The sequence below is a fragment of the Heptranchias perlo genome, chromosome 1, assembly GCF_035084215.1.
Source record: "Heptranchias perlo isolate sHepPer1 chromosome 1, sHepPer1.hap1, whole genome shotgun sequence".
In the NCBI taxonomy this organism is placed as follows: domain Eukaryota; kingdom Metazoa; phylum Chordata; class Chondrichthyes; order Hexanchiformes; family Hexanchidae; genus Heptranchias; species Heptranchias perlo.
In genome coordinates this window covers 138,178,193-138,197,192 of record NC_090325.1, presented here as the reverse complement: position 1 = coordinate 138,197,192, position 19,000 = coordinate 138,178,193, and the positions used below count along the sequence as shown (strand labels likewise).

The 19,000-nt window shown below is 40.2% G+C and overlaps 1 protein-coding gene across 4 annotated transcripts in view; it reads right to left on the bottom strand.

The window, feature by feature from the left end:
* Nucleotides 1-19,000, bottom strand: part of LOC137326411 (protein transport protein Sec24B-like) — a 93,053-nt gene that overhangs the window by 16,224 nt on the left and 57,829 nt on the right. For all 4 annotated transcript variants that reach the window (XM_067991468.1, XM_067991495.1, XM_067991477.1 and 1 more), the window contains 5 exons: nt 18,065-18,120; nt 12,189-12,395; nt 7,799-7,922; nt 4,545-4,703; nt 3,173-3,346 (listed from right to left, as the gene is read on the bottom strand). In XM_067991468.1, coding sequence (XP_067847569.1) covers nt 3,173-3,346; nt 4,545-4,703; nt 7,799-7,922; nt 12,189-12,395; nt 18,065-18,120 — 720 coding nt within the window. The remainder of the gene's footprint in view (nt 1-3,172; nt 3,347-4,544; nt 4,704-7,798; nt 7,923-12,188; nt 12,396-18,064; nt 18,121-19,000) is intronic.

Sequence of the window (19,000 nt, the reverse complement as noted above, 5' to 3'; positions counted from 1 at the left end):
GCCCCTACTCTCCTGTTTTTGGGAACAAACGGGGTGATAAGGAGGCCAAAAATCTCCATCTTTGTTTCATGTCCTAGGATATGATTTTCTTCCGAGAGCACTGTGCCTGTGTGCACTCATTTCTTTTCCTTATCCAAAAGGACAATGTCAGTTAAAACAAGAAGAACATTCATGTCTTTTTTGCTTATGAGCTTATCACAGGAGCTGGATTTATATTTACATTCTGCTTTCAGTAATCATAAATTGCAACATGGCCTATTTTAATTTAATCTGCTCCCACTTTTAATGACCCTAATTGGGGTTTTCATAGCACCTTCGAAAACCCATTTCAAACACCTGCGAGCCATGTTGTAACCTTGGTGACCTGTATCAACAACAGCTGATGGATTTGATGCATGCGGCACTGCTGTTTCTGAGCTTCACTGAACATTACCAACACCCAGAGAAGCACTGCCCTATTATCTTTTGTTAGCACATTTATGGTGCTTTAAATGTTCCATGATAGAACTGTAAAATCATGAACATATCCATTTACAAAATAAAGAAATATAGTATTGAGATCAGGCTTAAAACTCAATAAATATTTAAATGTTCTGTGTAATACTGCTTTTTCATTGTGGTACCGTATGTTTTTGTGATTCCCTAAACTATTAGAGATACCCCATGCATAAACAATTCACTTCATATGTCAAGAGCAAAAACAATTTGATACCTAGCTACAAATTGTGCTTTCCAATTACATAGCAAATTTTACCAAAGTTAGACACTTCAAAACTACCCTATTTTTTGTGAAGAAACCAAATATACTAAACTCTACTCTGAATATTTACCTATAGGAGATATACTGAAGTAATTCCCTGGACCTGACAGGTAAAAATAAATTACTTTTAAAAACAATACTACGGTGTTATTGCTGCTGCTGAAACCCTCATCCATGCCTTTGATACCTCTAGACTTGACTATTCAAATGTTCTCCTGGATGGCCTCCAATCTTCCACCCTCAATAAACTTGAGCTCAATCCAAAACTCCACTGTCCGTATCCTAACTTGCACCAAGTCCCGTTCACCCATCACCCCTGTGCTCGCTGACCTACGTTGGTTCCCGGTCCGGGAATGCCTCGCTTTTAAAATTCTCATCCTTGTTTTCAAATCCATCCATGTCCTCGCCCCTCCCTATCTCTGTAACTTCCTCCAGCCCTATAACCCTCCGAGATCTCTGCGCTCCTCCAATTCTTGCCTCTTGCGCATCCCCGATTTTAATTGCTCCCCCGTTAGCGGCCATGCCTTCAGCTGTCTAGGCCCTAAGCTCTGGAATTCCCTTCCTAAACCTCTCCACCTCTCTCTCCTCCTTTAAGATGCTCCTTAAAACCTACCGCTTTGGTCACCTGTTCTAATATCTTATGATGTGGCTCAGTGTCAAATTTTGTTTGATAACGCTCCTGTGAAGCGCCTTAGAATGTTTTACTACATTAAAAGGTGCTATATAAATGCAAGTTGTTGTTATTTGTACAATAATGCCCCTACTCTTATAAACAAACAATCTTCCTCAGTCATTCAACTTCCAGGTACAAATGGGTTATTTGCATCACTTGGCAGGGAAATCATCTAGAAATACTGTACAGTTATATCATCAGTTGGTCTTTCCATACTCTGCTGTTCTCTCCATACTCTGCTGTTCTCAGGCTTTGTTTTGGGCTGCATCTCTAGTTCATTTCCCCCACCCCAAACACCAGCAGCAGCAGTCTGTTGTTTAATCACAATGGAGAAATTACAAAATCGTATTTTATTAGTTCTTTCTTTACTAGACAACAGTTCAAAAACCTCAAAATCCTAGTGCTCACAAAAATCTGCCACGTTCTTCCACCTTTTCCCCTACCCACACTGTCTTGAGCAACAGCCCACTGCAGTCTTTCAAAAACAAATGACTCCACTCATGGCTTTAAAATTTACACTGGTGCCTGGCCCTCTGTACGCTCACCTTCCCTACAGTTGCATGACTTCTGAAATGTAACACCTGCTCTAGACTTGGCATAAGAGATTAACACAACTAACCCATTGGCTGAAAGTTGATATGGTACAATAACAATGAAGCTCAGTAACTCTAGGTATAGATTCCTCAGTTTCCAGCTCAGGACTTAATCATTACTGCATTTCCAGGTGACAGTGAATTAAACATGGACAAGGAAATTTTTCAGTCTCATTTCCAGAAAGATGCATCAGTCAAACTAGATCTTTCACTGCCTTGCACAGTTAGGACGAGGGAGCACGAAGGGCTTCCAATCATCACACAACTTCTTCCAGAATCAGTTACAGTTAGATTCCAGTTGAATTACCAGGGTGGCATTTGGCACCCAGGCTATTTCATCACTGGTTCAACAATACTGAAGCCTGATTTGCCTCAGACTTCAGCAATTGTCCCTGGGTAGAGTTGTCTCAATTGATGAGTATAACACAAAGAACATCCAACCAGAAGTGTATCCTAAAGAGCAGACAAGAACTTCAAAATTCAGCGCAAGGGCTTGGAAAATTCTTAAAAGGACAGTGCCCTTAGTAGAATTTCCCTCAAGGGATGATAGCAATACCCTATTTATAAGTCAAGATTGAACCACTTTGGAAGAGTGAGAAAGACTGGACCTTCAGTGGTTAAGTTAATATTCTCTAGATTTTCCTGCATTCTTTTGAATACTGAAACATCACTATTTGAGAACAGTTGTAGTTCTATTAAATAGTGTAGTTGAAATAAAGTACATCATATTTGGAATACATGCTTTTCAGATTAATAAAAACTACCATGGGCACTTGGGAATCAGCTTTGGCATTGGGTCGATTGTTTACATTCTTTGGATCCCTCAATAGGATTTATAAGACTAGAAATACATTTTTATCTTTTCCATAATAAAGCACTTGAGCCTCAATGTATCACCACTTTTATCACTGAGGAGAAGGTAAAGATATATATTTACACAAGCAAATACTTTAAAAATATTTATAGTTTTAGTTAGAAATAACACCCTTTCCATCAAGTCTTATTCATGTTTTATTAATAGAAACTCTTTAGAATAAAACAACTGATATGTGGACATAAAAACTCTGGTTTAGATTTCCTGAGCTACATCAACCAATGTGAACATACAGATTTAGAATTTTTTGAAGTAATAAGGCATTCACTTACCTTTGCTTGAAGTGTAAAGCAAAGCAGCCTGAAAACATACAATAGATGTGTCCACCAGACTTTCCTCAATAGACATTTGCACTGCAAATCCTGAATCAGGATTTATATTAGCGAGGGATAACAGATCAGTAGAACGTACAAAGAAGTTTCCATGGAAAGTATGAATGGAAAGACCTGTAAATGAGAAATCATTACTATCTGGACACTGTAATGTTTCCCACATATATTTGGTGTGTAACACAATGCAAATCAATTTTTTTTTGCAACCTAAGGTTCCTTCAAGTAGAGTGCCATGGAATTTGCTGCATATGGGAATTTGTATTAATCATACTTGCACTTATATAATGCATTGAAACATCTTAAAGTTGTTTACACAATGAATTTCTTTTAAGTACACTGACTTATTGTGTAGTTAAACAGTTTAAATAGATAAACCCAATCACTTGATGGACTTATTTTTGAAAAACTATTTATTCCTCATTCTCTGTTATTTCTCACACTCTTTAGGTCCTCCAGGATCCAGGGAAAGAAAGTAAAATTGTTGATACTACTGAGCAAAGAAAGATTTTTTTTTTACTTGTATAACACCTATTACATCTTAGAAAAGCCTCAAAGCACAAATAATAAATCACTTTTAAATACAGTGACTGCTGTGTAGAAAAAGACAGCAGCCACAGGCAGCAATGAAATGAATGACCAGTTAACTTATTTTTGGTGCTGCTGCTTGAGGGAGCAATATTGGCCAGCACAGGCAGAATTTCCTACCCTTCGTCAAATAATGCTATGGGATTTTTGAAGTGCACCAGAATCATCAAAACTGGCACAGTGTTGATTTAATACTATATCTGATTAATGGCCTCTCTGAAAATGCAACATTTCCTCAGTACTACAATGGAGTATCAGCCTAGCTTAAATGAGACTTGAACTGACAATCTTCTGATTCAGAAACAAGAGTGCTACTAACTGAGCCAAGCTGACACTGGTAATAAGAAACATTTTCATGAATCTATACAGTCACCAGAAGCCATCCTTTGTTTTACAGTCTTAAACGTATTCTAGCTGTCTGCTCATGAATTTCAGGTTAAGAAGGCAGATGTGCTTTAAAGGCCTTTCCTGCCATTGCTCTGTAACTATCCTCTGGAAGGTGAACAAGAGACCTTCTTGACTTGAGCTCAGATTTTCCCCTCTTCCCTGTGGCTCAGCATCTTACTTCTACCTGGGAAAAGTCCAGGTGGAAATCCTCATTCTACTGAGATCTGGGGCCAAGGGGTAATTTACAATACAATGATAAATGTTCTGTAAAGAATGATGTAACAAGAATATAAGTACCCCGTATAATTATCACAAACATTTATACAGAATAAAATATTACCTTTAGTACAGCGTATCCTCATAACCGCCTCAAAGCCAATTTTTCTAATGAGGTAACGTTTGAGGTCTTTCTGAAACTTCTCAACCTGGGCAGGATTGTGAATGTGATGGAATGATGGATAATAGAAGACGGATCCAGCAGAGTATTTTGACATACAAGCTGTGAAAACACCACAACATTTGTAATAAAACAGGTTTAAAATTTGGTACTAGTTACAGATTGTCAATGTGCAAAGTCTTCTACAATCATAGAATGGCTACAGCGCAGAAGGAGGCCATTCGGCCCATCCTGGCTCTTTGTAAGAGCAATCCAGTTAGTCTCATTCCCCCGTAGCCTTGCAAATTTTTTCATTTCAAACATTTACTTAATTCCTTTTTGAAAGCCACGACTGAATCTGCTTCCACCATCCTTTCAATCAGCGCATTCCAGATCATAACTACTCGCTGCGTAAAAAGGTTTTTCCTCATGTCGCCCTTGGTTCTTTAGCCAATCACCTTGAATCTGTGTCCTCTGGATCTCGAACTTTCTGCCAATGGGAATAGTTGCTCTTTATTTACTTTATCAAGCTCTTCATGATTTTGAACTTCTATCAAATCTCCTCTTAACTTTTTCTGCTCTAAGGAGAACAACCCCAGCTTCTCCAGTCTATCCACGTAACTGAAGTCTCTCATCTCCGGAACCATTCTAGTAAATCTTTTCTGTACCCCCTCTGAGGCCTTCACATCCTTCCGAAAGTGCGCTGCCCAGAATTGGACACAATACTCCAATTGTGCCCGAACCAGTGTTTTATAAAGGTGCAACGTAACTTCCTTGCTTTTGTACTCTATGCCTCTATTTATAAAGTCCAGGATCCCGTATGCTTTTTTAACCGCTTTCTCAACCTGTCCTGTCACCTTCAAAGATTTGTACCATTTAGTTTATATTACCTCTCCTCGTTCTTCCTGCCAAAATGTATCACTTCGCATTTCTCTGCATTAAATTTCATCTGTCATGTGTCTGCCCATTCCACCAGCCTGTCTATATCCTCTTGAAGTCTATTACTATCCTCCTCACTGTTTACTACATTTCCAAGTTTTGTGTCATCTGCAAATTTTGAAATTATGCCTTGTACACCGAAGTCCAAGTCATTAATGTATGTCAAGAAAAGCAGTGGTCTTAGTACTGACTCCTGCATACTTTCCTCCATTCTGAAAAAAACGACCATTCACCACTACTCTCTATTTCCTCTGATTTAGCCAATTTAGTATCCATGTTACCACTATCCCTTTATTCCATGGGCTTCAATTTTGCTGACATGCCTATATGTGGCACTTTATCAAATGCCTTTTGAAAGTCCATATACACATCAACCACATTGCCCTCATCAACCCTCTCTGTTATCTCATCAAAAAACTCAATCAAGTTAAATAAACACGATTTGCCTTTAACAAATCCATGCTGGCTTTCCTTTATTAATCCACACTTGTCCAAGTGACTATTAATTTTGTCCCGGATTATCATTTCTAAAAGCTTCCTGCGAGAAAAATAATTTGCTGAAAAATGACCAGTCGTCATTACTTAACATTTTAATTACATCAGAATATGCATGTATATCAACATAGTACAGTGCAGTCATAATTTCTGAAAGACATGACAAAATAAAAATAACCTTAATTTATTAAAGCAATTACAAGATAGGCCCTGCCAACATACCGAATTATTTTGTCAACTGAACTTGCTGCAGGTCAAATCATTTTCCTTGCAACAAATTTACACATTTCAAACAGATTCTTATTTTAACTATTTTTCGTTATTTCAATTGTCTTCCTTTCTCATCTTTAGTTTTCCTCCTTAATTCTTCTCATTTCTTCAATTTATTATTTGTTTTCTTTCTTTTCAATCTTCTTATCCCTTTATCTTACATTCTCTTTGGTTTATCTCTTGTTTTTTTTTGCTCTTTTTATATCAGGATTTTGCTTTTGGAAATTACCACTATGAATGGTACGAATTAGCAAACAGCTAATATAAAAGATTTACTGGGGGGGGGGGGGGGGGGGAGGGTGGATAATCTGAGCTACCAGGCCACGGCGAAGTGCACAATCCTTCTCACAAACCACAGACAACCAACAACCTTAACGTTAAGGACCATATTGACAGCTGTTACATGCTAAGAAAATAATTTCTGAGATATCACACTCAAATAGCAGAGGATTTCCCCATTGGATGCAAACCAAACAGGAGTGAACAGGGAAGACCTGTACCAAATTGTAGTGCCCACCACTTCAACATCTCTTGCAACCAAATTCCTCTAAATCAAATTAACTCAGGTGCATAGTTTCTGAAACACAATCGATTTTAAGCAAAGAACATAATTAGTGGCAAGTTATCTGAATAAAGACCAAATACTATTTGGTGAGCTTTGTTGGAAAGCCATTTTCTTTTTTATTTTATAACTTCACTTTGTAACTCATAACTTGTTCCAGTATCCTTCAATCCCTTTGTTCTATAACAAAACTAATACAGCAATACAATAAATGATTAGAAAAAAATTAACATTGCATAAATGCAGTAAAGCCCAAATTAAGCAATTAATATACAGGGCAAGATTTTACATTTGAGTTACACCAGCTCCCCAAAGTGACATCAGGTGTATAATACGTCTGCTCGAATATGGATAGGCAAATCATAATTAGATACAAATAACAAGAATGCATCATATAATGTATTTCCCTCATTTGCACCGTAGCAACATAGGACGCAAGGAATTCCAGTGCCCAGTGTTGCTATGGGTGGCAGGGAGCAGATTTAAATGTTAAATCCTCTGAACAGGATTGTATTGCTCACAGGATAATCCCACACTTCAAAATAAAAAAAACACTCCCTCTTTTCGGTGGCCACAGAGGCTAACATGCCGGAGCTATTTTCTTCCTCACTCCTACCCCCTACCCACCCCCCCTCACCACCCCCCTCCCCCACACACAAACCCTCCACCATCATCCACACCCCCCCCCACCATCCACGCCACCACCACCCTCTCCCCCACTCAACCCACCCCCCCTCAACCCCCCCCACCCAACTCCCCCTCCCACCCCACCTCCCCATCCAACCCCCTCCCCACCCCACCTCCCCATCCAACCCCCCCTCCCACCCAACCTCCCCATCCAACCCCCCCTCCCACCCAACCTCCCCACCTCACCCCACCCCTCCCCCCTCCATTCATTTGACAGGTATATTATATAAATATGCTTTAATGGTAATGAAAAATGTTGTCCTACCAAGTGAAGCCATGTCGGTATACTGTCCACTCAGTAGAAACAGATCCACTGCCACCTGCTGGCCTGAGCAGTCCAAAGCAAGCTTTTTATAAAAGTCTGTGGCTGGACCAAGGTGCTGCACCCCCTTAATTGAAATTAAATAATTAGCATCTCAGAAATATTTTGCACTTCCTCATTAAACTGATTTAGAAAGAAATATTTGAAAATAATATTACCTGCCTTTGGTATGGTCTTTATCATACTTTGAGATTATTCTTCAGTTCAGAATAGTACAGTCATCAGAACAGGGAAAACAATAGGATTGCCTCGTTAAGAGCTTTCGTTTGAGGCAGCCACATAATAACCACATGAACTCCCCTCGCCCACTATAAGGACCACATCACTGCTAGATTACAAACTCTCTTTGTAAAGATTAAATTCTTTCTTGTTTGTTGATTTAAAAACCAACTGTTGTGAACTTTAGAAGTAGAACCTCTGAAAAACAGCAGGGCCAGCCACAAAGTTCAAAGTCTGAGTTCATTAGTGTACCAGATGGCTTGTAGTTGACCCCATGCACCTTTCCTTCTGGCAGCCAGAAGGGGAGCACTATAACTGGTGAGAGAAATATCAGTCGCCATATCACAAAATAAATATTGACGAGGACGGCCATTTGGTCCATCTTGGTTCATTCAGCCAGAAAGATCTTACAGGCTCCCTCTGCCTGTCCCCTCATCATGGCATCTAATTGTTTCTTAGATAATTCCCAGGGTTTCAATCCTACACCACCACCTGGTAGTCACCACATGCTCATCACTCTGAGAAGAACACATTCTTGACCTCAGTCCTAAATTTGCTTTTTACCAGTTGAATCTGTGCCCTTGTCCTATTTTCATGGTTCAGTCAGAAGTAATTTTCCAGTTCAAACTTTCTGTTCTGTTTACTAACTTAGATATCTAAAATAATATCTAGGTTAAGATGCTTAAAACATGAGGAGAGACTAGAAAAACTAGGTTATTTTCAGTATCACACAGAAGGTTCAGGAGTTCTGGTAGAAGTGTTGAAATGATATAGGGTTTCAATAAGATCAGCAGGCAAAACTTATTACCACTGATCAATGAGTTGGTAACTAGAGGGCATAAATTTACGATCATCACCGGAAGAATGAAGAGGTTAGGAGAATTTTTTTTTATATGCAGAAGGTTGTCAGGACATTGAATGCAGAAGAATCCATAATAGCTTTTTAAAAACAAGTGGATAAATGTTTGAAAAGTTTTTTAAAAAGGACAGAGGACTAATTTGCAGGGTTATGGGGAAGAAGCTGGGGAGTGGGACTAAACTGGACAGCTTTTTCAAAGAGCTAGCACAGGCATGACAGGCCAAATGGCCTCCTTCTGTGCTGTACGATTCTTTTCTGTGATATATGGGGAAAGGACAGGAGAATTGGACTCACTGAATGGCCTTTGTAGAGAGTTGATGGGCTTTCTTTTGTACTGCAAAAAAAATTCTGTTTCTTCCTCTCCGTCAGCTCCTTTGAAGGATGAAAAGCCTAAGTTTTTCCAGTCCATTTGATTCATCCATCTGATTCCAGAGCTCCTAAACAATTCGATTGCTGCTCTGCAGTGGATGGATATATTGAGTGCAAAGTCTACTAAAATCCCGAGACATCTCTACTTCATTCTTACCTATTTCAACACCATTTGTGAAGTACTTATGTCACTCATTTTTATTCCTATGTGCAGTACCTTATATCTGTTCATATTAAATTTCACCTGCAATAGCTTTGCTACTTATGTATTTTATCCAGCTCATTTTGCTCAGTAGACCAACTCCCAAGCTGCTTTCTCAGATTCAACTGATCCCCTAGTTTGCATTATTTACAAATCTAAACAATTTGTATTGGGTTTCTGAATCTAAGTGAATGTGAATTCGAAACAGTAGGGCCCTAATACCAAGGTACACCAATCAGCACGTCCTCCCATCTGCCTTTTTACCTTTAATTTCCCATCCATTCCCAAGATTTACCATGGATACCCACTGTTTTGACCTTCACTAGGAGCTTTGTGTCCGAGACTTTGTCAAATACACACATCCTAGGGCTTCCCACAGTATATTTCATGAGTCACTTTCTCAACAAAGCAAGATCTTCCCCTTTGGAATTTTTTGACTGTTGCTTTACTAGGTTATTATTGTACAAATAATTTTCAAATTCATTCCTAATAATTGATTCCATTGTTTTACCCAGTTATGAAAAAAGACCAAGGGGCCTATGTTGCCTGCTTCCAAGAGACAACTGCACAGCTTCTAATTTACTAGTTTGCTGAGATCACCAGTTAGAGCCACCAATATCTCCTGATGAATCATTATGTCCTGGGACAATGGAAAGGAATTTGGGAATCTCTGGTCAAGAAAGTGTAGTCGTAATAGTCTCCTGAAGTGCTTGGCATTCCTAGCCAGCATTTCCATTGGCCCATGATCTACGTATAACTGCAGTTTGATTTATCTTCAAAATCATTGTAGCTGCCCAGTGAATGGTAAGGAAACTTTGCTCAGATGAGTTTGCGACCAAACACCTATAAAAGGGATCATCCAATAAAAGGATCCAGATTCAGGTTTCTTGCAGGTGATGAGGAATTCCACCCTCCTAGAATGCATATATTGTGTTAGACAGTATTTCATGTAGAGCTTTATGAGGAAGCTCAGATGGATCCTAAATAGGGTTGCCAACCCTCCCGGATTGCACGATCGATCTCTTGGGCACCATTGCTGGTGACCTGGGAGAAAAGTCCTTTCATGTTCCGGTTCACGCTTGCACGTCTCTGGCGACCCGAACTGTCAATTCCGATGAAACAATTATCAAAAGCATTTCAGAATCTAACCTCTAGGGTTCCTGACTAAAATGTTTTTTAAAAAAACAAATTTTAGTCAGAAGCATGCTGAAGTAAATTCAGAAAATGGACAGTAAGGATTAATTGCAAAAATATCCATAAGAAATAGAAGCAATTATTTCAGATAGGCATTTTTATAACAATTTACACATCTGTGTGAGGAAAATTATGCTGCTAGGGTGCCAAAATTTAAAGAACAATTTACACACCTGTGTGAGGAAAATTATGCTGCTAGGGTGCCAAAATTTAAAGAACAATCTTATGAATAAGGTTCCAGACAAAAAAAAAGTTAATGAATGGAATTAATAATTTGGATAAAACAATTATCAACGGCATTTCAGAATCTATCCCCTAGGGTTCTAGTTCATGCAATAGTTATACAGCTGGAGCATTTTACAGTCAGTTAAGGTAAAAAGTGGGTAAAACTGATCCATTAGAATCATAGAGTTATACAGCACGGATAGAGGCCCTTCGGCCCATCGTCAGATAAAACAGGAGTTAGAAGAATTAAGGTTGATATGCATTGGACATCATTGCCTTCTGTCAGTAACATTTGCCCCACTCCATTTTACACTGCAAAGTTGTATAAGCTTTAACTCATCAAAGTCACATTCATCAATTTCTCACTTGTCCTGTTCACGTAAGTAAAATTATGGCTCCCAATCTCTTCATCAATAAAGCAAGCAAGGCAGGATGCTGCAAGCACAGAAAATTTCCTCATGACTGGTGCTGCTCCACTACTTCACAGAGAGTGAGGCAAGCCACCACTCTGTTGAACCTAAAGGCAGCGGGGGAAAGAGACCAGCAGCCAGCCACGAGGGATATTCCAGTGGGGAATCGCTAAATCTGGTGATAGACAGCATCTCCAGCTCCACTTAGGCAGGTAGAGTGGTGCAGGGCGAGAAATGACAGTTCGGGCAGTCGGAAGCAAGCAGGTGTGAACACAGAAGTTCTTTACTCCCAAGCTGTCAGCAGCAACGCCTGGGACATCGATCGTTCATTCCAGAAGACTCCTGGGCAATCCAGGAGAGTTAGCAACCCCATGTTTAAACCAGGAATGTTGGAACATATTACATGCATGTGGATAATAAAACATTAAGCATGTTCAAGCTTAAATGTACCATATGTGCTATAAGCTTACATGTGCATGTGTGCTCATGTTTAATCTAGGAAGCATTACCGAATATGGAGCCATTTACATTGTGGAATATCAAGCCATTAAGTAAATGCAATAGCATTTCTAGGCTGCAGCAAATGTTATGCGTCCGAACCTCCAGGAATAGGTCCAACCAGAGTTGACAATCCTATCCCTAAAGGACAACAGTTTCTGAAGTGTTCTGCTGCCCACCCAACTACTTGTCCTTGTTTTCACTGTCTGAAGACCTCAGGGGATCCTTGATGTCACTCTGAGTTTCTAGGGCCCCAAAGCCTTGATTTCAGTTAACAGAGTGTGCAGTGATGCATAATCATCTATATATATTTTTTTTAAGTAAGATTTTTTCCTTTTAGGGAAAGGGAAAAATTACCTTTGTGGTGGTTCTTTGGTTAGGATCTTCCCTTGAAAGAAGACGACCCACACCTACAGATGGTAGCTGTGTCTGGAACACAGATATACGTCCCCCTGTCGCAGACATAAGTTTAAATGCAGCCTGTAAAGCCGGCCCCAGTGCACTATGAGTCTCTCTCGTGCTGGTGAACATTGTGGGCAATACTTTCAGTAAATCTTTAACAAGCTGGAAATGAAAAAAAAACACATTTCAGACTTCTCAGAATAAAAATGTCTATTTTATGCAGCTGCTGAAACAAATGTTTAGCAAAGATCTACAATAATTATTTTTTCCTCAGTAACATGCAAGTGACATTAAACATTAATGACAATTACCAGTGACTTTTCTGCACATTTTGTGGAGCAGAACTAAAAGGGGACGTTCAGTAAAATACAAAATTACCTCAGGATAATTCTGTTAAGTTATTATACACTGCATCTGTAGGAGATCCAGTGGAGTACTCAATAAATTCTTCCAGAGATTAAAAACCGGTCAGATTGTTTTATATAGAAAAAAAATAAGGGAGAGGAATACTTTGCTCTGTGTAGTTATGCTATTGTAGATGAGGCAAGGGAAAGGCAGTGGGTTTGGATACACCAGATGAGGCCATCACAACAAGGAGTCATCAAAGATGCTGAGCACACAGATACGGAACCAATAAAACAGCTGCCTCCTGTGGTAATTACACACAGGGGAAATTGAAGGGTGCATTTTTTCAAATTTGTTTTTTGTTTCTTTATCAGAATGAATTTTTCAATGTATAACCCCATAAGCATTGAGCTCCCTTCAGTGTTTTCATCAGAATTTACTGCACCAGTGCTTTTGTCAGTAGAGAAAACCTCTTTGATTTATTGACAATTTTAAAAAATATGTAATTATGTTGTTTATGTACCTGAAAATCCCAATGGGCATTTGTGTGAACCAGTTTTTGTTTATTTAATCTTGGGTATATTTTCTTTCCTATAAACGCAGATTGTTATAAATGCATCTAAGGACTCCCCTGATAGGCCAGCAAGTTTATCCAGTGAGTAGCTGAACCGTACAGAGCAAGTTGGCTGATCTCCGTTGGTGTGGTGGTAGGGCTGCTACAATTTGCCTTAGCTGCCCTGCGTTGGAAGTGGAGGAAGGAGGAGAAACAGAGGGGATAAAAAACAATCAGGCTTTCAGCTCCCAATTGCTATTCAGTGACCTGTGCTGTAAGTGAGCATGCATGAATACCAGATAAGGACAGGATAAAACTTGGCTGTTGCCACATTTACTGTCAAGACTCACACATGAACAAGTACTTGAGTTAGGTACTGGAAGGTCCCCACAGAAAGCAATGAAAGGAGCAGGGGAGAAATAGAAAAAATGCATCTCAATTTACAGGCCATTTAATAAAACATAAAAATAAAACCTAGCAGATTGTATTTTGACTAGACTGGCCAGGTTTTAATTTTTAAACATACTCATTAAATAATACATTATCATCCTGCAATCACTGACAAGTTTGTATGTGTGTGTGTAAATTTTAAAAAATGTCTTCATTTCGTAGCACATATTTCTTTGTGATGTTAATCTAATGATCGAATATTTGTATTTGATCTCAGTAAAGACGTATTATGGGATGTGATCAAAAATAAATTATAGCGAATTTGGAGAACCAATTTCTAGATAATGCTAACATTGTAAATTGAGAAATAAGTTTCTTGAGTCATTAACACAGTGTGTGATAACTTCTTTCTATTAGGCAGTTCATTAATTGGATGTAATTTTTAAAATAAATACACTGTACATTAAATTTTTTTGAAGTATTTTCTTATTTAAATTCTTCATGGTTTATTTGTATTATTTTTCTTATAAACCAGACTGATGATCAATTATGATAAGCAACAACAATAACTTGCATTTATATGGTGCCTTTAACATAGTAAAACATCCCAAGGCAATTCATAGCAGCTTTATCAAACAAAATTTAACACCGAGCCACATAAAGACATAGTAGAACAGGCTTGGTCAAATAGGTAGGTTTTAAGGAGTGTCTTAAAGGAGGAGAGTGATATAGACAGGCGGAGATGTTTAGGGAAGGAATTCCAGGGCTTACGGCCTAGGCAGCTGAAGGCAAGACGCCAATGTTGGAGTGATCAAAATCGGCAGTGTGCAAGAGGCCAGAATTGGAGGAGGGCATAGATCGTGGAGGGCTGCGGGGCTGGAGGAGGTTACAGAGACAGGGAGGGGCGAGGCCATGGAGGGATTTGAAAACAAGGATGAGAATTTTAAAATCAAGGCATTGCCGGACTGGGAGCCAATGTAGGTCAGCGACCACAGGGGTGACGTGTGAACAAGACTTGGTGCGAGTTAGGATAGCAGAGTTTTGGATGAGCTCAAGTTTGCGGAGGGTGCAGGGTGGAAGGCTAGCCAGGAAATCATTGGACTAGTCAAGTCTACAGGTAACAAAGGCATGGATGAGGGTTTCAGCAGCAGATCAGCTGAGGCAGAGGCGGACATCGGCGATATTACAGAGGTGGAAGTAGGCGGTCTTGGTGATGGAGGATAAGGGGTGGGAAGCTCAGCTCAGGGTTAAAATAGACACCAAGGTTGCAAACGGTCTGGTTCAGCCTCAGACAGTGGCCAGGAAGAAGGATGGAGTCGATGGCTAGGAAGTGGAGTTTGCGGCAGGGACCAATGACCCATTGTCATTGGTCCCTGCCGCAAACTCCACTTCCTAGCCATCGACTCCATCCTTCCTCCTACTAAACATTGGGAAGATCGAAGCCATTCTTCGATCTTCCCAATGTTTAGTAGGAGGAAATTTTTGCTCATCCAATACTAGATGTCGGACAAGCAGCGTGACAAATCAAGAGGCAGTGGAGGGGTCGAGAGAGGCGGGGGGAGGTGGAGCTGGGTGTCATCACCGTACATGAGGAACCTGATGTGTTTTCGGATGATGTCGCCAAGGGGCAGCATGCAGATGAGAAATAGGTGGGGGCCAAGGATAGATACTCGGGGGACTCCAGAGATAACGGTGTGGTAGCGGGAAGAGAAACCATCGCAGCTGATTCTCTGGTTACGACTGAATAGATATGAATGGAACCAAGCAAGGGCAGTGCCACCCAGCTGGACGACAGAGGAGAAGCGTTGGAGGAGGATGGTGTGGTCAACCATATCAAAGGCTGCAGGACAGGTCGAGAAGGATGAGGAGGGATAGCTTACCAAGGTCACAGTTGGACAAGATCGAAGTGGTGAACTTTTTGAAATACAATCCAAACAGGATATCTGATTTTATTTCAGCTTTCTGGTTTAATCACCATTCCCTCTCAACTTTAGGATTCTACCTCAACCCCAACCACCACTCAGAGGGGATTTCTGTGCAATTTACAAAGTATGAAGCAGTACTGAAAGGAGATCAGCCTTCCCTGCTTTCTTGGCAGTTTGCAATAAGGTTATAGGGTGAAGCACCTCACTGAGCTCCTAATCCTGATTTTTCAAGCTGCTCTGTTGTCGTCAATCTGGCTCTAGCCTCTCTTTAAATACGAGCATTCTTATCTTACTTGAGAACAATATAGTTAAATATACTAACATTTACAACAAAACGGTGTCAATGGTTACCAAGGACCAGGCTGAGTACTCCTTATTAACAAATTCCATTTATCCCAAGCAACTAAAGCACCCCTGATACTGTAACAGATATATCGTAGCTAGTCACAGATACAGATAGATGGGCTTTCTGAATCCCAAGCAGCAGACCACTTACCTGAACAGTCAAGCACTGATGTTACTCCCTCAACTGGAGGGGCACATAGAATTAAGGCACATGAACAAGCTGTACATAGAGTTAACACCTCAGGAAACCAACTTGAGTATAATCACCATATGCACTAATTCACTAAATAAAATGGTGTCACTTATATATTTTGTATCATTCTTTTATTATGCAGGTAAGGAAGTACCAATTAAACATATGCATTCTGGCCAATGAGTGCTTCTTGCATCTGTCTCCCTGGCTGCAGTGGCTCCTGTACTACTATTGGTCCATGTGCACCATCATCCTCATGGCCTTCCATGCATTCCTGTTATCCTTCAATCATATTCATGGCTAAAGTGTGCAACATACTGTTACAACATATCCCAAAGAAGGAGGGCAAGGCAATCTTCCTCCCCCAGCCAAAGAAGGTCCAAGCATTTAAAGCGAACTGAAACATTTGCTTAGTGAGGGTCCTGCCTGACACACCTGCATCGGTCTATCTGATCTCCAGGAGCACAGGGTTGTACAGAGGTGTCATCAGGCATAGGTGGACTACATAGTATCTTAGAGGAGCCAACTCTCCAGCTTTCCTCCTCCTTTAAAGAGCTGTGTTATAATTCATAGCCTCAGAATAAAAGCATCATGTATAGTTCCTAGGAAGAGTTCAGTAACATTTGCAACCTTCTGATGGGGTGGCATATCATTTACACATTAATAGAATATTCCTTCCTATTTCAGCATGCCACAGATTTGGTACAGTCAAATCCTTACAATGATGCTCTGACCTAGGTGAAACTAGTGGTCTCTCTAAAGAGTATGTAGGTGGGTGTGTAGCAAAACAGTGCTTGATTTATCTCTTTAATGAACTGATGACAACTCCTGAAATGTTACCTACAGGGGGCCAGAAGTACCTTGGAGAATAAGATTGAGGAGAGGTGGTCTTTAACATCATAATGCAATGTGGACAGCTAACTGTCCCGGAGGCCACCACAGACTAGATGGCACACCAGAGTCACAGCCTCAGTCCTGAGCCTCCTCACTCACTACTCAATGGGGTCTAGTTTGTTGAACCTGTTATAGCAGTTTTGCATGAACCCTGTACCTACTACACTCTCTGTGCTCCCCTCTCTCAATTGTCCTGCACTATGTAATAACCAAAGGCTGCTGCACCATGCTGTGAAGCTGAAAAGTCCATTGTAATAATTTAATCTGTAAGTGCTCTACTGAAAATTTGAAATAGTGCATTTCCTTCATAAAACAAACTCACAAGTCTAAGAATAATTAACTCAGTCTTTGTAATTATCCCATTCTACGCAAATTGCACAAATTCCTCTTGATTGCCCTTTAAGTACTTATGCAGGATTTAAAAATTTTTTTGTGGTTTAACTTTCAAAGTATGAGAACAAGACTGAAGTAATGGCAAAAGCTGAAGAAAACTCTGTTACTGCTTTCTAAAGACCTTACTCATTAGCTTATCACACAACTAAATAGAAAATAAATATCTGGATTTATATAGCACCGTATAATTTTGTCAAAACATCTCAAAGTGAATCACACGAGCTACTTTTGTACAGTAATGACTGCAGGCAAATGCAGCAGCTACTCGGCAACATTAACAACCCACAAACAGCAATCTGATAAATGACCAGTACATCTGTTTTTTGATGAGGGAGGAATATCGGCCAGGACACAGGGAGAACTCTCTGCTCTCTTTCGAATGGTGCCAAGGGGTCTTTAACATCCGCCTGACAACCAGAATAGGCAGACAGAGAGCCTCATCTGAAGGGCTACAATGCAGGACTCTGTCAGTGCTGAGTTACTCTCAGTACCACACAAAAGTGTCAGCCTAGATTACGAACTCAAGTCCTGGTGTTGGGTTTCAACTTGCAACCTTTGACCCAAAGAGGTAAGATTTCTGTCAACTGAGCCAAGCTGACACATAGCTACCTTTTTTTTTATTAAACTTTACCCACAGCGGAAAATATAGTCCTTAGTTAGTAAAATGGTGAAACTACATTAGCTGAAATTGAATTGAACATTTTTAAATAAGAAACTACCACAGCATTGATTTTTTTTAAAAAATGGAAGGACATTAAATTTTAATCACAACTTTTCTTTCCCTTTTGCCTACCTCCTTGCTTTCATGTAGGTTTACCAGCAAGCTGTCTGGAGTAGGTATGAAGATATCTGCAAAAGAAAGCCATCATCAGTTTTTGTGTGAAAAGCACAAATTTTAATTTGCAAGTGAACAACTAGGCAGGACCAACTAAGTAACAGAACTGTTAAAAACATGTTTCTGCACACCTTACAATCTACAACAAAGTCTGTTATCTGGGATACATTACCCATTGTAGCAGACATGAGTCTTGGGTGCAGCACTCCCATGTTACAAGGTTCAGTGGTCCCTTCCTTAGCACAATTAAATAAGTAGCTATTAGAAGTCAACTGACTGAAGGATGGGAGGCTGGCCAGGAGAACACTGGAATAGTCAAATCAGGAGGTGACAAAGAACCAGATGAGCATTTCAGGTAGGGATGAGGGTGGGTGATGTTACGGAGGTGGAAATAGGTGGTCTTTGTAATGCAGAGGATATGGGGTCAGAAGCTCAGCTCAGGGTCAAATAGGACACTGAGGTTGCCAACAGTCTGGTTCAGCCTGAGACAACGGCCGGGGAGGGAGATGCAATCAGTAGCAATGATATGGAGTTTGTGGTGGAGGATAAAGGCAATGGCTTCAGTATTCCTAATGTTTAACTGAAGGAAATTGCTGCTCATCCAAGACTGGATGTTGGAAAAGCAGTCTGACAATATAGAGGCATAGGAGGGATTGAGAGAGGTGGTGGAGAGATGGGTGTCGTCACTGTACATGTGGAAGCTGACCTCATGTCACCAAGGGACAGCATGTAGATGAGGAAGAAGAGACGGCCATGGATAGATCTTCAGGGGAACTCCAGAGATAATAGTGCGGAGGCAGAAAGATAAGCTATTTTTGGAGACGCTCAGCTACATTTGGGTAGGCCACAAATGAGGTCTTTGGAGTAGAAGGGGAGGTTGGTGTTGGGGCAATA